The following is a 21,762-nucleotide window of genomic DNA, read 5'->3' as shown; positions in this document are numbered from 1 at the left end:
CCCCAGGTGGAGTCTCATGAGAATGAATTAGAGTGGATGAATCACCTCCCTCACCCTACTGGCCACCCTTCTTTTTATGCAGCCCAGGATTGCAATTGGCTTTCTGGGCTGCGAGCACACGTTGCTGGCTCATGTCCAATTTTTTATCCACCAGTACCCCCAAGTCCTCCTCCACAGGGCTGCTCTCAATCCATTCATCAGTCAGTCTGTAGTGATACCAGGGGTTGCCCTGACCCATGAGCAGGACCTTGCACTTGTCCTCGTTGAACTTCATGAGGTTCATATGGGCCCACTCCCCAAGGTTCCCCAGGTCCCTCTGGGTGGCATCCCTTCCCTCTAGCAGATCAACTGCACCACTCATCTTGGTGTTATCTGCAAACTTGCTGAGGGTGCACTCACTACCACTGTCTATATTATTGTCAAAGATATTGAACAGTACCAGTCCCAATATGTACCCCTGAGGGACACCACTACTCATCTCCATTTGGACACTGAACTGTTGGCTGCAACTCTTTGGATGCAGTCATTCAGCCAATTCTTTATCCATTGAATAGTCCATCCATCAAATCCATATAGGTCAAATTTAGAGGTAAGGATGTTGTGTGGGACTGTGTCAAAGGCCTTACAGAAGTCAAAAGTAGAGGACATCAGTTGTTTTTCCCTTGCCCACCAGTGCGGTCAGTCCATCATAGAATGCTAGCAGATTAGTCAGGCATGATTTGCCCTTTGTGCAGCCATGTTGGCTTTCTCTCATCACCTGCCTGTTATCCGTATGCCTTGACATAGCTTTTAGGAGGATCTCTTCCATGGTATTTAGTTTCTGTCAGCATTGGAGAAGTCTGTTTCTGTATTTAGCAATGATAGCACAAAGCTATCTATACTTGCAAATATCAAGTTGAGGTTTGAATAAAGCTTACTTTTGGAGATATTTGAAATACACTTCATCCTTCAGCTGTGGAATTATCTTCACCAAGGTTATAATGGAGAAGGAAGGTTTTTTATTACTTGTCTTTCTAGAGCTTCCAGTTAGCTCTCCGATATGCCATGCAGTTTTGAAAACATTACAGCGCTGGGAACAAGTTCTTCTCCGACGTCTTGAGCTATATGGGGGTCCACCTCAACATTATATTTCAGTTCATGCTTCTGAAGATGCCCTAGCTGCTGGTCCTGCATTGCTTCGCCATAAAACTTTACTTGAGCCTACAAACACTCCATTCAGGTGAGTCTATTTTCTACAAATGCTGACTATAATACCTTTAATATACATCAAGCATTATGTTGTTAGTGCATGTGGTAGACCATAACTTTGATAACTATATAATGCCAGTTTCTAGATTTGCTTTAATCCATTGTGAAATTGTGGGGACACATCAGAATTCATGTGTCTCTCCATGAGTGAGAGGAAGTGAGATCAGGAAAAACAATCAAAAGATTCTGATTTTTTGAAGTTCATTTATTGAAGCTTAACATATTTATTTTTAATGTCTCTGTGGAAAAACTATGGTTGACAATAAAATAAAGAATAACAGATTTGCCCCGAGATAAATTAAGGATGAATGACAGTGAATTAAATAATTGCCCCACTTTTGGAGAGAATAAAGTTATGTTTTTATCAGTAGCTTTTCCTAAAATCAGAGAAGATTCAGACTTCCGAAGATTCAGAAATCAGACTTACTCTTTATAATATTTGTATAGTTGTGACTCCACATATTGGCATGTTCAGCCAGAGCAGTGTGCTCAGTTTCTTAAATTGTCACTTTTAAAATAGATTTCTGCCTTTTTAATCTTACTATCACCTGTGGCTGCAGAATCAACAGAAAGTCTGTCTTTTTGTTGTAAAATACCTCACAGTTGTCGCACTTAGTTTTAGTAACTTGAGTTGATTGAAAAGGAGCAGCTTAACATGTATCTGCCACCTGACATTATTTTTAAATTATGATTTAAAGTGATTCAGGGTTTGATGGTTTTTGACCTGCCATAAGCAGCTATATTTGTATTTACAAGTTTTGCTTGAGCTTACAGTTTCTAGGGGTAAGCATAAACATTTGAAGTCTGATCTGATTCTACAATTCTTTCAATTTTGTAACTAAGTCATGGTTATTTCAGAGATGTTACACAGCTGATGATGTCTTCCTAGCAGAAAGTGTTAGTTATTCATTGTCCCTGTGACAGAAGCACTCATTAGCAATAAACAGAAGTGATCCATGTTACATAAAATGAAGTGGACTAATCAATAATCTGTATGCTGACCTTATTGTTGTGTAATCTCTTAAAGAGATTTTTCTTACTTGTCCCAAGATCAAAGGTGAAAATGCTACATGTTCTTTTCCTTCTTCCTTTTGCACCTCCTCTCACATGTAGTTTGTCTGGGAAGATGGTAGCAGAATGCTTCCGAATAGTACTTGTACTATTTTACAGAGCTGTAGTTTTGCATCAGTGTTTCTTCTGACTATAGTTTGATTAGAATATAAGATGTTCCAGTCTCTTATAGGTATGAGCATGATGTAAATATTTATTTTAACTTTGTTACATAGATCTAACAGTCATGTTGCACTATCTGTGAAGAGGCTCTGGCAGTACTTGGTTAAACAGGAAGAAGTCCAGGAAACTTTTATCAGAAATATTTTTACAAAGAAGCGATGCCTAAACAAGGTTGGTATGGTATATAAAATGCATAAAATGTTGCAGGTCAATCTGTGAGCTTTTACTGAAGGTGTTTGGCTGGCTTGTTGACTTTCTAGAGCGTGAGTTCATAATATACTTGGCTATGTCTCTAAATCTACAGTATTACATATTAAAAATCTTTATTGTTTAATTGAAAACAAAAATAATCAGTCTTTGATTGTAGACTGACAACTAATGCCGTTTAGCTACAGTCAGCTTCTTCATTAAGATCAGTATAAAAGCTGCCTCAAAAGAATGATAAACTTTGAAATTTTAAAGATTAAAAGAGTAACCTAATCAAAGTTCTAAAAGTTTGAGTTTGTCCCTACCATATTTATCCTGGGTTTATCCACTGTTTTCTATCATGTTATGGTTCAATTTTAATATGGAAAATGGTCATACAACAGTATGATACCTTTTCGCAGGGTCTAGTTGGATTCCAGGTTCCAGATTCAGTTAAACGTTTTAAAGTTGTGGCTCTGTAAGGGAGTTTGGAGGTCTTTTCCTCTCTATTTAGTTGCTCCTTTTCTTTCTTACTCACCCCTACTCCCAGTAATTCAAAAGAATCACTTGTATTATAGAAAAATCATGGAGCAGCAGAAAGATAGGAGAAAGAAGCAAATCCGAACAAATTAAACAGAGAGAAAAAGAGTATTCATGACTAGTAAAGCCATGGCAGCAGAGTTCTGTATCAGCTAATCTTTGTCCTGTCACAACTAGAATATTAGCTTGGTTGAGTATTTGTGGCTAATTGTGTTCACTACAGACCGCAGTTAAGAGGAAAAATGTTCCTTTTGTCTTGTCCTTTGAAGATGCACCATTTCTGATCATGTCATGTTAATGCAGCCATGTTGCTATGCTGTATGGAAAGGTATTTTGGAATATTTTAGATGTTTCCAAGTAGGATCATTGACAGCTTTAAACATCATAGATGTGTTGGCTTTATTTTGTGTCCTATTGTTACTGATAAAAATGTCAGTAGAGATCACTTATTTTCCAAGAAATTTGACACTTGAGATGCACAAGATGCTGTTACAGTACAGAAGAGGTAAATCAGTGTCTTCTGTACTGAATATAGAGTTTAGAATTTGACAGTTATTACTACATAAAATACATATGTGTGTGTGTGCAAACATGCTGTTGTGTTTCAGTTTTTCTGTCTTGGGTTAAAGAACAAGGAATTAAGGATTTCCTTGATAGCTTGAATGTTATGTCTTATCTTTATTCTTTGTTCTGTGGTTGTTCTTTCCTTGGTGAAGTCATTAGAAGAGCACAATGAAACCATGAAAAATTCTGTGGTGGAGGAGTCCATCATCAATAAGGTACACAGTAGTAATGCTCAAATTAATTAGACCATATATCCTTATGGAATACTTCCTTTTTGAAATGGTGCTTATCTCCCTTAAAAAAATCTTTGGTGACATATCAAATAAACATAAAAATTAAGTTTTGCAAGAGTTTGAGTTAAACTAGGCTTGTTATAGAGTCTAGCTGAAACTACATGTATCTTAGCTGGATTAAACAATCAGGTAGGAACAATATGTGTTACCAAATTCCATAGTTATGCCAAGCGAAGAGCTGAGTTTGAGATTTGCCCAAGTGACAAAAATTCAGTAGTTCTGTAGGTACACAGTACGTACAGGACTTTTCAGCAGTGTGAGATGGCTAGAATAGTTGCCCATAATTGAAGGTGGTTAACTGAAGTTGGAGCAGTTTGTGAGCACGTTACTAGTTTTCTACTGAAAATTTCCCTGAGCCTTAGTGTTATGATGGTGACAAATGAACCCATATAAGAACTTGTTAGCAACTTTCGTGAAAGATTGGTATGAGAGACTAAAAAGGTGTAATACTATGCCTAGAAATGCAAACAAATACTGCATTCTTCAAGGTTTCTTTTACAAAACTAGTGAGAAGATGGAAATGAGAACACCCTATGACGTCCTTCAGCTACCTTGTTAGTAATTATGCTGTAAAGCAATATTAACAAGTAGGTAATTGGAACTGACTGGGGAAAAAATAATTTTGTGCAAGTTTGTTCACTACACAACACAGATCATGTTTTTGTATCTGTTTGTCACTGCAGTTTTGTGCAGTTTTACATATATGAGGTCACTGGAGTATCAATTTTGTTTTAATCTTAAAAAAGGTATTCTACTTTGTGGTGTATGACAGCTACAGGCTTTTTTCAGACTGAAAAAGACTGTTTGCAGTTCTTTGACTACACCATCTTACTGTTTTTCAACTAAAATATCCTTGTTTAAATCTTTTGAAGACCAGAGAATTGAGTAATTGAAGGGAAGAGGCTGGGAAACAATCGTTCTGGAATAATTCTTTGTGTTTTGAAGAAAATACAAAATATTACATTTGTAATTCAGATTTGAATTTTTAGGTCACTATTTGTTTGGCAATGCCATTTTTTTACTGTAAAATTATTTTGTAACTACAACAGACTGGAGTCTGTAATCAGTTTAATACTAGCAATGCTAAGCTCTTTAATTTTGAACAGGAGTACTACAGTGCTGCTGGAGTTTTAGAATTTTGTGTGTGCTGGCATATACCCGAATGCATGTCTAAAATACAGAAAGGTAGACAAGATTCAAATACAACATTAGATCACATTAAGAATAAAAAAAAAGAAAAGTGATAGTAAAAAGTTTGTGGTACTGGAATGTGCAAGATTCCAGATTTATTTAATTGTGGAGAATGGTGAATAGATAAGCTGTCAAAGTTCAAATTTATTTTCCTGCTCAGGGTCTTGACTGCATCTTCTTTTGGACTATTTCATCAGCTTCAGTGGTCAAAACTGTTTGCTAAGAGCATGGAAAGACTTAGCAAATTTTTTAAAGAACGAAACATCAAGACTCAATTTTTTTTTATTACCAACACTCCCAAGTGTGCATGTAGCCTCACTGGTTTTCAGCACCCCTGAAAAACGTGAGAATTAACAAAGTACTGTGATTTCTGTGACAAATGACGCTTTCTGTGTTGCTGTGGTAATCTCAACATGGCAGTGGGAAGCTACATTATTATACATGAAACAGGTTTACCATAGTTATTACAGGTTATATTGGTCATATTTTCTTAGAATTAAAATCAAGAAAAAAATACATGAAATTTCATATGATCCAGTGTTTGATTTCTGAACTTTCAGTAAAAAGCAGTGTTGCTTAGAAGTCTGCATTTAAATATGCTTTACTTTTTGAACACAGATAGAAACAGATTGGGGACATGGAGAAGGCAAGGCAAGAATAATCCATAAAGAGTCTGACATCATTACTGCTTTTGCAGTCAATAAGGTGAGTATAGAAGAGGTAGGATAATCTAATTGTGTTGTACTTCCACCTGATAAACAGGTGGTAGTCCCATTGTGAATGGGTGAGATACCTTTTGCCAGCCATCCTGCTACAGCCTGAACTCTTAGCGCTCCCTTCTCTAAAGCACTTCGTAATTATCTTGTCATAATTAAACAGTTCTACTACAAATTGTCTTTTTTTCTGTTGTGCAATGGATTGAGGGAAGGGAGAGGTGGCTCCTGCTTTTTCTTTAAGCTTGTGTGCAGGAGTATTTTTTCCTTCTTTATCGGAGACAACCAGAAAGTCATTTTTTCTCCTGTTCAACTGTTTAAGCCTAAAGAAGTGAAGGAGGGGAACTTGGTTGCGGGCACTGTAGCACACTTACCTCTTGTTTATCCTGTGAGGAAAGCAAGGAGGATCTAGAGATGTTTGAGAGAGGTATAAAATACAAACAGTGTGTGATGCTGTCCCAGATGCAAATAAACTTTCAAAAGGGAAATGTCAAGTTTAGATGGTTTAAGTATATAGATTTGTAGACATAAATGTTAGGGTTTTTTAAATTGAATAGGTCTGTGCTTTTGTGAACAACTGTACCATAACCAGAGAAAATTTTTAAAAAGCATCTTTTTGATTATTCTTTTTGTATTTTCCTTTGTGTGCGTTACTTTTTTCCAGGCAAATCGAAACTGCATTGCAATAGCATCGAGTCATGACATTCAAGAATTAGATGTTTCTGCGATTTTAGCTACACAAATCTATACCTGGGTTGACGATGATGTGGAAATAGAAAATAAAGGGTATACTTTCTATGTTTTCAATGTCACAGCTGGACTGTGTATGAATCAGTGTAACAAAGCATGGTATTTAATGTTGTTGTTTGGAATCTAACTTACAGTGTTGTTTCATTTATAGGGCTGATGATTTCTTAGTTATACATGCTCGTGATGATCTGGTAAATGTTCAGGGAACCACTCCTTACACTCATAGTAATCCCGGCACACCTATCAATATGCCTTGGCTTGGTAGTACACAAACTGGCAGGGGTGCATCTGTGGTAAGTTGCTTGTCAAAGATTAGCCTTACGTACTCTGTCTACTTCTCTCCTTTTGTCTGTTCCATGTTGCTGGTTATATTTTACAATTAGTGTGTAAGTAAATAATGCTTTTCTGTGTAAGCAAGGCAAGCTGGAATTTTCTATAATCATCTGATTAATAGGTTCAAATACCACACAGAATTTAAGATACACCAACTAAGCAAGAAAAGTTTTTAGTCAAGCTATATATGCTTGCTTTACTTAAGATACATCATTTAAAAATAAAGAATCAAGGGTCAGGTAAGAAGTTGCAGCTTAAATTGTTCTTTAATAACTTGAAGCCAAATGCTGTATCTAAAAAGGATATATTCAGGAGATTTCTGGATATAAATTCATAAAGGTTGGGTAGAAATATCTGTGTGAAATATCAAGGTAGCTTTTATTTTAAGTGTAATCTTAAGTTTCATTCTGAGTTCCAGACTATTTCAGGTTTTATTTAAAAGTAAATACCAATTTCTGCTCTAGTACAAAGTACCATTGTATAGCGCTGTGTATTAGTATGAGAAGATTAGTATGTATTACAGAAAAGATGGAGAGTGAACTCACAAAGAGGCTTCAAATGGAATGAATTAAACTCTGGAAACTGAGCAACTTAAACTTGGGAAAAATAGGGATTCTTGATTTCGTAAGAAAAATGAGGAAGACAGTACTGCAGAAATAGGACCAACTACAAACTTCATGCGTAGTTTGAACTACACGTCATGCTGACGTATGACTATTTATCTCCAAAGCTGTTGTCAGCTCTGTCTTCTTTGAAGTGCTGCGCAGTTTTACCATAACTCTGCTTAGTAGCGTTATTAAATATCTCACTTCTGAAGGTCATATTTTAGAGGAGATAATCTGTTTCACTGTTGAGCATTTCTGAAATACACTAGAGTGAGGGACACCCAGTAAAGTGTGACTGTGTTCACATGAGCAAATTTATCCTTTTTATCACAGAGGTGACACTTGAACAATGGTAGCTCGTACTTTTAGAAATAGATTCTGTGTCTGGAGTGAAGTTTGGGCCTGAAAATCTATTAGCTCAGATTTAATGCAGATCAAATGATAATTCTAGTCTGGCCACTGACATACTTACCTTAGTTCCTATGCAGCATAGATGCTCTCTGATAATACAGATCTGTTGTTTAGTTAGCTGGGAGATGCTTGTTTGGAGCCATGTAACTAGGCTGAAATGGTCATACAAGACAGCCATATCTGTCACCTAGATGTGTGATGAATGTGACTTGGCTGCACTTTATGGCATTTAACAGCTCAGAGCAAGTCCATAAGTGGTGGCAGAATGAAAGAACCACATTGTTTTGTATGTATTGTAGCTGATTTTTGAAAATACTTGATGATTAGGAGGAGTAAATAAGGAATGAGCATTATAAGAACTATAATGCTATCCACACATGGAACTGGGTATTGTGCCAGTACCTACACCTCTCCCTTCTATGTAGGAAATACTGATCCTAGTTACCAGTTCTGCAGTTCTGGTATCACAATCTGGTCTCTTCTGCAAGTATTCTTTGAATGTCTTTGCCACTTTGTCCTCTCACTTCCATTTTTATATATGTATACACACACATATATGCACACTTGTATGTATAGAATTTGTGTGTGCTTGTGATTTCTCAACAAAGTAATTAATCTAGTTCTTACATGACTTTCTATTTTATATATAGTAAAACTTTTTTACCTAAAGGTACATGGCTATGCTTGTGTTGAATGCATTTGCTGTTAAACTTTTGACCTAAATTTTGTTTGGCATACTGTTTGACTGTGGCAGAGTAGAGAACCAACCACCACACACGACATCTGTGCACTAGGGAGGGGGAGACAAAGGGTAAAGTAAATAAAGGAAGATATAGGGATTCTTGGGAGGCAGTAGTGTTACTGTGGAAGGAGTCAAATCTGAGGAAAACCACCTTCACCAAAATCTTTCTGTTGCTAGGATTTGTTACTTTGTTCCTTCAGATACTGCTTTTGATCCTTCTTCTCATCTTTGCTTTCCATATTTGCAGCCCATTTAGTAGCTATAATCCACTGTTTGTTACCATTACTGGCTTTTCAGTCTTGTCTTTGCTTCACTTCCCATCAACAAGGGAAACTGTTGGACTTAAGATACTCAGGCAGTTAACATTTTATTAGCTCCAAGGTTTTTCTGTTACTCTTCTTCACTGTTTCCTGTTTACACAGTTCTTACAGGAGGTGTTTCTAAGCACTGAGGTAAATAGTATGTATTGTCAACTCTGAAACCCAAATATTCTTCAGCAGCTTGTCTTTCAAGGCAGGGTGACTGACAGCAATATTCACTGGTTTAATAACTGTTGAGTCGAATTCTAAGCTTTTTTTATTCTTCAGTCTTACTGTATATTGGGCCCAAAGCACCCAGCTCTCCAACAAAGCAATCAGTGTTCTAGCTATCAGTTATTGTTAAGGGGAAACTGAGGGCTAGCAGTATCAAATGTCAGTTACATTGATAATGGAAGTATTTGTATTTGATAATGATACTTGGCTTCTAACTCAGAAATGCTGCACCAGAGATTTATGTTAGCGGAGTCTTTCAAAGGCACATTTCTGTAAGCTTGCATTTTTCCAAAGCATAATGCAGTAGGAGTTAGATCGTGATGCATGCTTATCTGATGAGTGAAGTAAGATGATATCCATTGACTTCTGAGTAAAAGTTAGTAGCTGTAAAACTCAACACAGCCCTTCATTTTGGTGAAGAAATAGCATGAGCATGAATAATTGTTCTTTCACTTACACATAAATTGCAAGTTTAGAGAGCAAAGTATTGTAATTATTTACTGATTGGTGTATGCACTAATGTTTGAAGAATATCATCCTCTGTTGTCTTGTCCCAAACCTTATAATGTATATATTGTTTAACTAACCAGTGTTTTACCAAACCACTGAGCTTTTTTCCTTGTCATTTGAAGTACTTAAGAAAAAAAAAGGAAAATATGTATTTGAAGATCTTATTTTTTATCTTCAGGAAAATGCTTTGAAATAAGCTTGGGTAGCCAAGAAGCATAAGGCTTTCTCTTCAACAAATAATAAAGCTTTGAGAATTGAAAGATCTAAATCTGCTTCCAAAATGTAATCAAGAGGATTGCAATTATTCCACTAATCCAAACCCTAGAAGAGTTTAGCAAGAACATTAATTGCTTCCCTTCCAAGTGTTTTTCTTCCTTTTTGTTTGAAAACTGAAAACTTTGAGAACATTGCTTTTCAACTCTTTGGATCATATTTAGTAATATGAAGCAAGTAAAAATTTGTAATTCATACCTCCCTGAAGCTGACATCCTGATATGGTTGGAGGCCAGGGGAGAATAGCGCACTTAAAATACTTGATTCGCTATCTACTGTTTCAGTGACAAAGCAGTGGCAAAATAGTGTACAAAACTGTGGCAGTTGAAAGTCATGGTTGGACTTGCTGATCTTAAAGGTCTTTTCCAACCTAAACGATTCTATGGAAGTAGTTCAGTGCCAGCTTGCTACTGACACTTAGTAAGTGGTAGGCTGCTGTGTTGAAAATGAGTGTTCTGGCAAGAAACTTTTGTTTGTGTTATTTAAAGTTAACACCTGGCACAAATATAAACTTATGCCCTCTTCTCTCTCAGATGTTCAGGTAAATAATACATGAATGTGCAAACTGAATCCAACAATTTTCTGAGGAAAGACAGTCCTCAAAGTAGCTAGATGCTTTTGATGAGAACTAACAGGAAATAAAAGAATGAAAACTTAACTTTGTTGTACATTAACAGAAAGAAAAGAAGGGAAAAGACATGGTAGGAAAATACAGATGGCATTTCCCTACCATTTCTTTCCTGCTGTGAGTCGGACTTCTGATTTAATTAGATGGGGGTTTTTATCTTAATTGTCTAGTATCTCCAGTCTTTGTCACATATTGAACTCTTCCCAGTTAGGAATTAATCAACTAAAACAATCAGCATTCTTGCTAATGTACCTTGCTGAAATCAAAGTTTGGAATTTAGGAACAAAAGTGCAACTGAAAATCCATTGATCTGTATTTGCAAAATTATAAACGCTTTTAAAGAACTTTTTATTTACCAGTTGCTAGGTATATTGCTTATTTTGGATGGCCACAAATAATCACTTCTCAGTCAATGACAATAAATTAACTAGACCTGAAAATAAATACATTCCTTCCTATTTTTTACTTCTGTTAAAGTTTGTTTACCTCTGTCTTTACATGCTTCTGCCTTTCTTTTGCTTATCTTACAATATTCAGGAATATTCCAATAAATTTAATGGAATCAGAAACGAATTGGCAAGAAAAGAGGTAAGAGTGCAGTCTAAGGAGTGTTTATATTTGGATCCATAAATCTCTGAAGCAAAAAGTTGATATTTACCTAGATGTATAAAGCTGCAAAAGTGTTAACATCTACACTAGTCTTGGAAGAAACCGACTTCTATCTGAATTTCTAAATCCAGTACTTGCTTTCAGTAGGAATTTTGGTAGGAAACAACTCTCTGTGATCACTAATTGTTCTAGTTCAATAAATTTTTGTACAATAGTATTCTTTAATTAATTTCTATTTTGTCTATCAAACAGATGCTCAAGAAGGCTATTAATAATGTCAGAAGAATGGCTTCCCATCCAACATTACCATATTGTAAGTTTAGTTTTGTTAAAAAAAGAAAAAAGTTATCTAAAGATTATATATTTACTTATTGGCCCTATTTCTTAGTATGCTGCTATTTTGTACTAGCACAGCAATCTATTATATGTTTTAAAAGTTGCTTATAAGCCTTATTTTACTGAAACTATTTTTCATTTCAAAAAAAGCAATACAGGGGGATATAGAATAGCCTTTAGAAATAGTGACAGTTTTATAGCAAAAAGTACTGTATTTCTGGTTTATTTGTGACTTGGATGAAAGTAGGAAAAAGATAAATTTAGTATCTCCAAGCAAATAGCTTCATATTTCAGTACCATCTAAATACAGTTCTTAAATAACGAGTAAGTACAGTTCAATAAAGTTTGAATAGCACAGGTTTAATTTTCAGTGGTGCCCACTACTCCTACAGTATGCCAGGTACTATGGCACATATTGTGGCACTAGTTGTTTTGAGGATATTGTGAGCTGGTGTTAGATTTCTTAAAATTGTGGAAGCAACCTTCCTGCTTAACTGCTGCAACACCTGTGAAAAGTCCTGTAAATGTTTTCTGTTGCAGACTTGACAGGCGCTCAGGATGGTAGTGTAAGAATGTTTGAATGGGGTCATGCACAGCAAATCACATGTTTTCGGTCTGGTGGCAACTCAAGGGTAACTCGAATGAGATTCAACTACCAAGGAAATAAGGTAACTGACAGAATGCTTCTGTGTTTATCCTCTTCTCTTCCACTCCCTCCACCCCCAAATTGTAAATTAGCAGAAACATCCTGTTCTTCAAATATAAAGTAGTTTTGCTGAATTGTGGATAGTTTCTCAGTAATACATACATAAGTATTTATAATAAATATATCTTTTTTTAGTTTGGAATTGTTGATGCTGATGGATATATAAGTTTATATCAAACAAATTGGAAATGTTGTTCACTTACTGGAACTTCACCTAAACCATATTTGGTAAGCTGAAAACTAAATTTGCTTTCATAAACTTGTGTTGTGCTCTCTTATTTCCTTCCCTCTTTAGAACAGTTAGGAGAAGGCAGGAATTGTGGTGATAACCAGTATTAATCAAGATTTAATAATACATTGTTGCCATCCTGTGATCTGTATGACCAACAAGTTCTTAAATCCTAATCATACTTACTAAGTTGGAAAATAGAAAATGCAGTGTTAGATCTGAAATAACTTATAGTGTTCTTTGAGGCTTGTCAGTAATTGTCAATTATTAATTAACTGTCAATAGCATAGGACAATTAAAAGTGTACTTCCAGGAAAAATTAAGAGTATCAAAAGGCATACACAAACTTTTTTCTCCTGTGTTCTTTAAATTGTTTTTGAAACAACTTACCTTCTTGATGAAGTTTAAGATTTCATGCTTACACAAAATCCATTTCTTCTTTAATTAATAATTTCTAAACTGCAATTTTTCAGACATGGCAGTGTCATAACAAAACAGCCAATGACTTTGTTTTCATCAGTTCATCGTCTTTGATAGCCACAGCAGGATTGTCTTCTGACAACAGGTAAGAACTGCTGTGATAATGCATAAAAATGGAAGCGGTGCCATGTTTTCTCTCTTTCCCCCTCCACCTATTTTGATGATTCTCCTTAAGCAGTTTAAGAGCAACATGCTACTTCTGATCTCTTTCTTTCTTTGTGGGAGGGGAAGAGAAGCAATGTTTGCAGCTAAATTCCATGTGTCTGTTAAAGGAGGTTCCATAGGGGAGCACAAATCCTCTGTTCATGTTCCATGTGAGGAGGGGAAGTGGAGAGGGAAGTGCTATCTCTTGTGTTTGGTATCCACTGACAGGACGCATGGGAATGATTCAAAGCTGTGCCAGAGGAAGTTTAAGCTGGACATGAGGAAGCATTTTTTTACTGAGCGAGTGGTCAAACACCAGAACAGGCTTCCTAGAGAGGTGGTCAATGCCCCACATCTGTCAGTGTTTTAAGAGGCATTTGGACAGTGCCCTTAACATGCTTAAACTTTTGGTCAGCCCTGAATTGGTCAGGCAGCTGGGCTAGATGATTGTTGTAGGTCCCTTCCAACTGAAATACTCAGTTTTGTTCTATTCTTATGGGCCTGTCTTAAATTATTTTTATAGACATAGGGCATTTTGGACAGCTGTTTGTTTCATACTTATTTTCTTAAATTTTGATCAAGAAATAGCAAAAACTGCTAACATTCAGCTGAATTCAGTTGAATTGAGGATGATAATCTCAATATGAATCCTTTATGAGTATAACCAGTCATAGAGTGATTGTGTAGAGGGCATGTTCTTGCAGTATAACTATGAAAGTAATATAGGGTCTGCTCAAAAGTAATCACTGAATGTCTGTTTATACTGATTTTATGCCTGAAATAATCTTTTTAAGGTTCAGATAATTTTTCCAGTGTTCAAAATATTTGAGAACATTTGTCACTGAATTAAAACTTCTTTTTCTACAGAAATATTTGTCTTTGGGATACTTTGGTTTCACCTACAAATAGTTTGGTGCATGGTAAGTAAAATACAACCAGCAAAATATTTGATGACAGTAAAAAATATATATGTGTGTGTGTCTGTCTTCATGGAAAAGTTATTGTGAGAAGTAATTTCAATATTAGCAGTAAAGCATCTTTCACTGTCCTGTGTGAGTGCACCAGCAGGAATATAAAAACAGATTTTTGAGAAATTATTTAGTGCTATATATAAAGGACTAGTTTCCTGAACACGAGCACCTTCCTTTGCATACCTTGTATCTTTGCACCACAAGTGCAACCGATGACAGCCAGACATTTGTAATTTCTTTTCCTTTTGAAAGGATTCTGAGCAACTCCTGTTTATAGTGATTAGCATGTCGAGAAGACAATAGGTATAACACTGACAAAACTGCAGTTTTTAGCATAGTTATGAGATACGTATTTGCAGGATATGCATCCACAACCTTCAATTCAAGGTTCCTATGGCTGTGTCTGTACTCATAAATCAGAGAGGCCCCACTCAAAATTATCAGCTGTTAGACCAAATAATGGTATTATAAAGATAGCACTGGGCACTTGCAGATACATTATCTGTATGGAGAACATGAGAGAGGACATGCTTTTTATGAACTGTTAAGTTCATTGCCTCTGTGAAAGTCAGGTCCTCAGAGAAGCCATGAATATAAAATGGTTCTCTAAAGGTATGTATATTAATAAATGCACCAAATTTTCTAGAAAATATTAATCGATTTTTATTAATATATTGAACAAGCAGATGTACAAATAAGATCTCATAATTATGTAGTAACTTTCAGAGTTGAACTAAAAGATAAACTGAACTGCTATATTTGAAAAGTAGTGCATTTTTGCTTTCAGAGGTTGTCCAGTTCTGTGGCACTTACTACATGTGTTATGCCAAATACTGTGGAATGTTTGAAATGCTTTCTCTGTGTGTGTGTGCATGTATAGATATCTATATACAGCATTACAAAAATGCTTTAGAAGAATTATGTAAGTTTGCCTTTTGAGATGTAATAAATATTTAGTGAGGTTTCATTAACTTTATTACTAACATTTTGTTGTAGTGGAAAAGAAACGCATTTCAATGTCTGAAATACAGAATTAGGCTCAGAGAATTGTGAACTCCTCGTAATTAAAGTATGGTGAATGCTTAAGTGTATGTGTGAGACGTGGAATTTCTAAATGTAAATTTAGAGAACCCTTTGAACTACAGGTACAATGTACTACATGACACGTGTTAGGATTCATAGTGTCTAGTCTCAGACATACTGAGCTTTGCTCTGGTAATTGTAATCTTCATTCACTTCCTCCACTCATCTTGGGGAGTAGACAAATCCAAACAAATGTGAAAAGCAGCAAAGTAAAATAACCAGTGGAAACTTACAAGATATTTGGGCAACTAATTTAGCAGGACATTTTTATGGGAAACATGCCTTAAAGTAAAAAACATTAGAGAATTTGAAAAGAATCTGTTTCTGGTCAAGGCTTAAGAGTTTGTGATTACACAGGCGTAGAAAAAAGGATATAATTTTTTTCCATACAGATTGTAACTGCTTATTCTGAGAATACTGCAACTTCAGGATGTCTGTGAACCTGGGCTTACATATATATGGTACTGCAATAAATGGACTGGTTGTGGTCAGCTCGATTATAGTATCAAAGTCACTGTTGCTACTGTCTTGAACCATTAGAGGTTGATGGAAAACTAAAGTTAGTACTGTGAAATTGAAATTAGTACTGTGTATTTATTTAAATTACTTTGCTTTGGCTTTCAGCTTTTATCTGTCACGATAGTGGAGCAACTGTGCTAGCATATGCTCCAAAACATCAGCTGTTAATATCTGGAGGCAGAAAAGGCTTTACATGTATAATTGATCTTCGACAAAAACAGCAGCAACAGTTACTCCAGAGTCATGATTCTCCAGTCAAAGCAATTGCTGTTGATCCTACAGAAGAGTATTTTGTCACAGGATCTGCAGAAGGCAACATAAAGGTATTAATGGGGGGGGAATGAACAGAGATGAAGATGGTGGTGATGTGTAAATTCAAAAAGGATCCTGCATAGGTGTGGAATAATCAGATATGTCATATATTCTGCATTTGTTGGCAACCCTGATTTTCACATTTACTAATTTAATTATGAAATGTTATTCTTACTTTGCAGTTCTCCTTTTAGTTAGGCTTACCTTAGTTCCTGTATATATTCCTTATTATAGAAAATTAATATTAATATTCTGTAACTGTCAGTACAGATTGCTACATATTTTTCTTTTACCATTAGTGTCAGAAAAATGAATGCAAAATGTAGTCCAGTTTCTCCATGATTCATTACTGGTGAATTTTGAGATCATGGTAATCATCCTTACAAGAGATTGATGTTTTGATACTTTTTCAGGTATGGAGTCTGTCTACGTTCAATCTTCTTCACACTTTCATCAATGAACATGCTCGACAGTCTCTCTTCAGAAACATTGGGACAGGAGTCATGCAAATTGAGACAGGACCAGCAAACCACATATTGTCCTGTGGTGCTGATGGAACAGTAAAGATGAGAGTCTTGCCTGATAGATTCAGCCCTTTAAATGATGTGCTAAAAAATGATGTGAAATTAATGATCTAATTTTTTTTTCAGAAAAGCGTATAACATTCCCCTTCTGCCATCCCTGAAAATATTTTTACTGGAACCAGCCAACAAAGCAGATACACAATGATAGCTTGTGCCACAAAGGTTGTTTTTTTTTTCTTTGCTCCCCATATTTATTACCTGGAGCTTTTAGTCCCCAAAGCACTTATGCCTTAAAGATTAACAAGGTCCTTCAGATTTTTATCATTGCCTAAAATAAAAGCTACACAGGACTCCAAATTACATAATTATAATATTGCTAAAATGTTGCTGACGTGGTTTACTCTTCCTTTTGAGGTAGTCACATTCCCACCTGGAGTGTACCATCTGGGCCCGGTCTCTGCTTATATTCCAACACCTGTCCGCCTTCTAAAAGCAGGTCTATCCAGATGGAAACCTTAGATGATGTTACTCTTTCACTGTGGCAACTATAACTGTCTCTCTTCTCAACTTGTTTAGACAGCTAACAATAAAAATTTATACCTATGCGTAGAAGAGAAACAAGGCCTGTATGAGTAGATACTCCTGGCCATGCAAGCATTCATATAACGAGCCACTGTCTCTCTCCATTCCTGGAATCCAGGCTGTTTACCTCTAACTTGCCTGATCTCCTTACTCTGATCTAGGGTATAAGAAACTGAAGGCTGTTCTGTAACTTGTCTTCTGTTCTATAGCTTGAATCGCTGCCATCAGGATGGCAGGCTTACCTTTTAAAAATAAATATATTTTTAACCCTGAACACTCCCTTTACAAAAATATGTAAATATGAACGGATATCTGGATATCTTCCTGGTAAAATACTCAAGATTATGTGTGAAGCTTTAGTCTTGATCAAAAAGATACAGGAAGATACTGCTTTAGGATATGGCACTAGAATTTCTTCAAAGACTATTTATTTACATGTCTGTAGAGGAAGAAAAAAAAATAATTTATTTTTACATGTTTTCCAGTAAGACTTTTATTTAGCCCAAAGATACTCAGTTCACTCTTAGCACTTACATTCTTGTTAGTCTGCTTTTCCTAAGTACTTTGAAAAAGGAAAAAGGAAAAATGTTCAACAGCAAAGTACTTTAATACTGTCAGTCTTTGTACTGTATGTTTACATCTGGTGTAAAGAAAAAAATTTTGAAAAGGATAGATGGATTTTTTTTGCCAAAATATTGAACTGCATAACTTAAATGTTTGACCAAATTATTCATGCACAAAGCCTTTACATTTTTTTAGTCAGCTAAAAACTGTTTATGTAAGTATTTTGGTTTACTTTTCCTGACTTGAGAGCTTGACAAAGGTTTAATTTGTAAATTAGATGTGAGGCTGGATTACTTGAATGCCAATGGTGTACTTTTTGCTAAAAGATATTTTGTGAAATATAGCACCAAGATATTAACTGTAAAATAAACTTGTCAAATTAGGAACTATGGGGATAAATAAAGCATAGCAGAAACGAAGGGCTTGTAAAATGAACTTTGTAACATTCTCAGGATGCTTTTATCTTAGGAATATAAAATTGTTTTAAAAGATTTTATAAAATGTATTAAGGTCATTCTCAATGTATGTTTTGCAAGTTGCAGTGCAAACACTATGAAGGTTTTTATGCACATAACCTGAACTCTCAAATTGTGCAATAAAAAGAATGTGAATATTTTGCCATGAAGAAGCATGTGATAGCATTTCAAACTGGTACAACTGTTCAGTGATTCAATTGTAATAGTTTTTCCACAACACTTACAGATTGAAATCAAAATTGATATCAGAACAGTTTAAGTACAGTGATGGACCAGAAAAGTGACTGACTAAAAGTGACACCACCTTACGAAACAGACTTGCCCAATGTGTATGTCGTATCTGCTCAGTGGCTGAGTTTCTAATATTCCTTATTCTAATGAAAGAAGGAAAACAATGGAGTTAACAGTAGCACACTCCTTGAGAATCAATTGAAACCCTGACTTTGTAGCTGCCTACAGCTATGCATTAGTTACATGCACCCACTGAACTAACAAAGTTACATTCAGAAAAGGAAAAAGTGCTAAAATCATGGCAACGTTATATGATGTCCTTGATGTTTTGTCCTTAAATATTTATATCTCATTAGCTTTAATATTTCAAACTCGATTTATTGTACTGGCAATCACAAAAAGCAGTCTTATCATCTGCGAACTGAGCAGATTTTGTATGTAATTTGCCAAGACATACAATGTTGTCATTTTTCTGAGTAGAGCTGCACTATGAATAATCCTGGCAAATTTATGCTTATATCAGAAAAGTACTGACTGTGAGCAGGTATTTTCAATAATGTTTATAGTTACCATAAGCTACTCTTAAAACTAAATTATGTAAAATCACAGTGTATTTGCCACACCTTCATAATCTTCCCAATAAATACGCAGAAACTCAACCTTCTAGAATTCCATGTTGCTGCTACTTCACTTACAAATCAGTTGTTTGCTTGTATAGTGTTCATTGATGATTAACAATTGTAAGTCAAATTATCAGTAGCTTTCTTGAAATGATGGAATCCAAATGAGTTAAGTTCTGTTGTATCTGAAATTTTTAAAGGGACACTATCAACTTTAAATATAGTCACTGGGGAAGAACTGAACTCAAAACTCTTCCAGCTGTTGCCCTCAACTTCCACTGACTTGTCCTCTGGAAATTAATGCTTTCTCCTTGTTGCTATGCAAATTACTCAAACAGAAGGGTAACAGTGGCTACCCAGAGTTCTGTGCTTGAGTAGCCATGTGCACAAATTGAACTTAAAATTTGCGTATACCAGTGCTTAATCAACAATAATTCCATGTTCAGACAAAATAACTTAGCTTGTAGTTGATAATGTCCCTTTTAAATATCATAGACTAGCAGTTGTGACTTGTGTTTGTCTATGTAGCAATACATAATGCAATCAGAGTGTGTCATTCTTGTGTTGCGAATTGATTCAGTTACCTCAAACAAATATATGATCCAAGTTCTTTACTATTACTTTAGTAACTTGTGAGAGTTAAAACTCTGGCCATCTGGGTACTTAAACTGGCTTGCTGTGTGACTTTTAACCAGCTGATGTTGCAGGATGTTTATGGAGAAAGATGGAGAGTGAAATAGATGCAGATTTTGTACCATGCTGCAGTGGCACAAGGTGAGCTTATACATGTTCTACTGCGTTTTAAGAACCTTGCTACCCATTAGAGGAAATAAACTGTTGAGACATCCTACATAAGGTACTACTCCCTTCCTCTTAAGAGCACCCAGCGTTAGTTGTAATAGGTATGAAAAAAAGCAAGTGATTAAAAGGAAATAAACTTGGAGACTCTTATGTTCTCCAACATAATTTTTTCAAATGTTTATTTTTACTAAAAATAGCAAAACCACCTTTAAGGGCAGGTTCAGCACACTGATCAAACTACTTTCTATAAAATAAAGATACTGATTTACCAAGTTTCTTGGTGTTTCTCATTCCTCTCCATTTCTAGCTCTAAAATCTGCATGGTTTTGATCTTTTCCTGTCTTTTTTTTTTACTAATGCCTTAGCTTTCCTTGTATTAGCTTTTGAGGTTTTGGGGTTTTTTTGCTTTTTCGAAATCCAATGCATAACGATTAGTTGTAGTTCGTTCTAAGTCATTTCTCAGGGGAATGAGGCTGGTTTAGTGATCATAATTTTCTTCCACAACTAACTTTTTTAACCCCTTGTCTGTTTCATTTAAAATTGAAAGCCTGTGAGGGTCTTGGGGAACTTTTTCACCTCTAGAAGACATACAAAGATGAGTGCCCCAATTTTAGTTACACACAAGGCAGCAAGCTGCTGCCAGAATTAAAAACACCTCAACGTGCAGCTCAGTAGAACGAACGAACGAACGAACAAGTTCATTTGGGGTTTGCCCTTGCAATAATTTTAACTCCTTTGGTAGCAAAGCAGGGAAAGAAGCAAAGAAAAGATGTTCCCTGAAACTTAGCACCTAGACCGTGCTTTCCCTTGCAGGCGTGTTTAACCCCCTCTTGCCCACCCGATCCTTTCCGCGGCGTCTGTCCCGGCGGGAAGGCGGTCTAGCCGAGCTGCTCGCCTTTCCTGTGGCCATACGCGCTGCTCGCCCCGGGGAGCGCGGTGGCAGCGGGAGCTGGAGCGGGGCGGGCAGGGGGGCTCCGCCGCGGGGGACTGCCCGGCCTTCGCCCGCCCCTCCCGCCCCGGGGCTCGCGGCCACGGCGGGCAGACCCGCCCCGGGCAGAGCCGCCCCTGGCCCGCCCGCCAGGCCCGCGCCCCGCCCCGCGGCGCGGGGAGCCGGGGTTACCTCCGCCGCGCCCGCACCGCCTCGGCAGCGCCGCTCCCGCCGCTCCCGCCGCCAGCCCCGAGGAGGCGCCGCCGCCCCCGCTCCGCGCCCACACAGTAAGTGCCGCCGCTCCGCGGCGCGGGGTCCCGCTCCCGCCGCGCTGGGCAGCCCCCTGCCCTGCCCGGCTCTGCCCGGCCCGGCCCTGCCGCGCTCTCCCCTGCCCTGCGCGCCGGAGGAAGGAGCGGGCGAGGGCAGCAGCCCCGCCGCGGCTGGGCGGGCCCGCGCCCGTCGGCGCCTCAGCGGCAGGGCGGGCTGGGGCCTGGCGGCCCGGCGGCGCCCCAGCCGCTTCCCCCCTGAGGGGGTGGCGGAGGGGGCCCGGCCTCCCCGGCGGCTGCAGGTGGCGGAACCCGGGTCGGTGCTGGGAAGCAAAGCTGGGCTCCCCGCGCCGCCCCGGAGGTACTCGGGTTTCAGCATCGGGGGCGGAACTCGGGAAGCCCCGCCGGGGCCGGGGCCGTGGCCGGGGCGCGTCTCTGTCTCCTCCTGCCCCAGCGACTCTCGGCGCTGCAGAGCCCCGGCACCACCTCGGAGCGGCTCTCGAGGCGGGAGCTGCCCCCAAGCACCCGCGTTAAGAGTTTCGTCACGCAGAAATGTATTTAGGTGAAAGCCGTACATGGGTCTCTCGTCGAGGAAGTCTAACTGCCTGTTTTCCCTCTGTTCGCTCTT

General features: G+C 37.6%; 2 protein-coding genes across 8 annotated transcripts in view; both read left to right on the top strand.

Annotated features, from left to right (window-relative positions):
• Nucleotides 1-20,212, top strand: part of DMXL1 (Dmx like 1) — a 92,318-nt gene extending 72,106 nt beyond the window's left edge. For 6 of the 7 annotated variants that reach the window (XM_074813103.1, XM_074813099.1, XM_074813098.1 and 3 more), the window contains 13 exons: nt 1,018-1,219; nt 2,535-2,652; nt 3,924-3,986; nt 5,874-5,960; nt 6,633-6,754; nt 6,870-7,011; nt 11,615-11,675; nt 12,239-12,366; nt 12,540-12,632; nt 13,107-13,198; nt 14,125-14,177; nt 15,936-16,153; nt 16,556-20,212. In XM_074813103.1, coding sequence (XP_074669204.1) covers nt 1,018-1,219; nt 2,535-2,652; nt 3,924-3,986; nt 5,874-5,960; nt 6,633-6,754; nt 6,870-7,011; nt 11,615-11,675; nt 12,239-12,366; nt 12,540-12,632; nt 13,107-13,198; nt 14,125-14,177; nt 15,936-16,153; nt 16,556-16,780 — 1,604 coding nt within the window. In that variant the 3' untranslated portion in view covers nt 16,781-20,212. Of the gene's footprint in view, nt 1-1,017; nt 1,220-2,534; nt 2,653-3,923; nt 3,987-5,873; nt 5,961-6,632; nt 6,755-6,869; nt 7,012-11,290; nt 11,342-11,614; nt 11,676-12,238; nt 12,367-12,539; nt 12,633-13,106; nt 13,199-14,124; nt 14,178-15,935; nt 16,154-16,555 lie in introns of all 7 variants that reach the window. The other variant, XM_074813104.1, reaches the window with a different exon arrangement.
• An 836-nt stretch (nt 20,213-21,048) lies between these two features.
• TNFAIP8 (TNF alpha induced protein 8) overlaps nt 21,049-21,762 on the top strand; it is a 66,904-nt gene continuing 66,190 nt past the window's right edge. The window contains exon 1 of the mRNA XM_074813309.1: nt 21,049-21,155. Coding sequence (XP_074669410.1) covers nt 21,155 — 1 coding nt within the window. The 5' untranslated portion in view covers nt 21,049-21,154. The remainder of the gene's footprint in view (nt 21,156-21,762) is intronic.

The sequence above is a fragment of the Strix aluco genome, chromosome Z (genome assembly GCF_031877795.1).
Source record: "Strix aluco isolate bStrAlu1 chromosome Z, bStrAlu1.hap1, whole genome shotgun sequence".
NCBI classification, from domain to species: Eukaryota; Metazoa; Chordata; class Aves; order Strigiformes; family Strigidae; genus Strix; species Strix aluco.
Note: the sequence above shows the minus strand (reverse complement) of the source record. Positions and strands in the feature narration are given on the sequence as shown.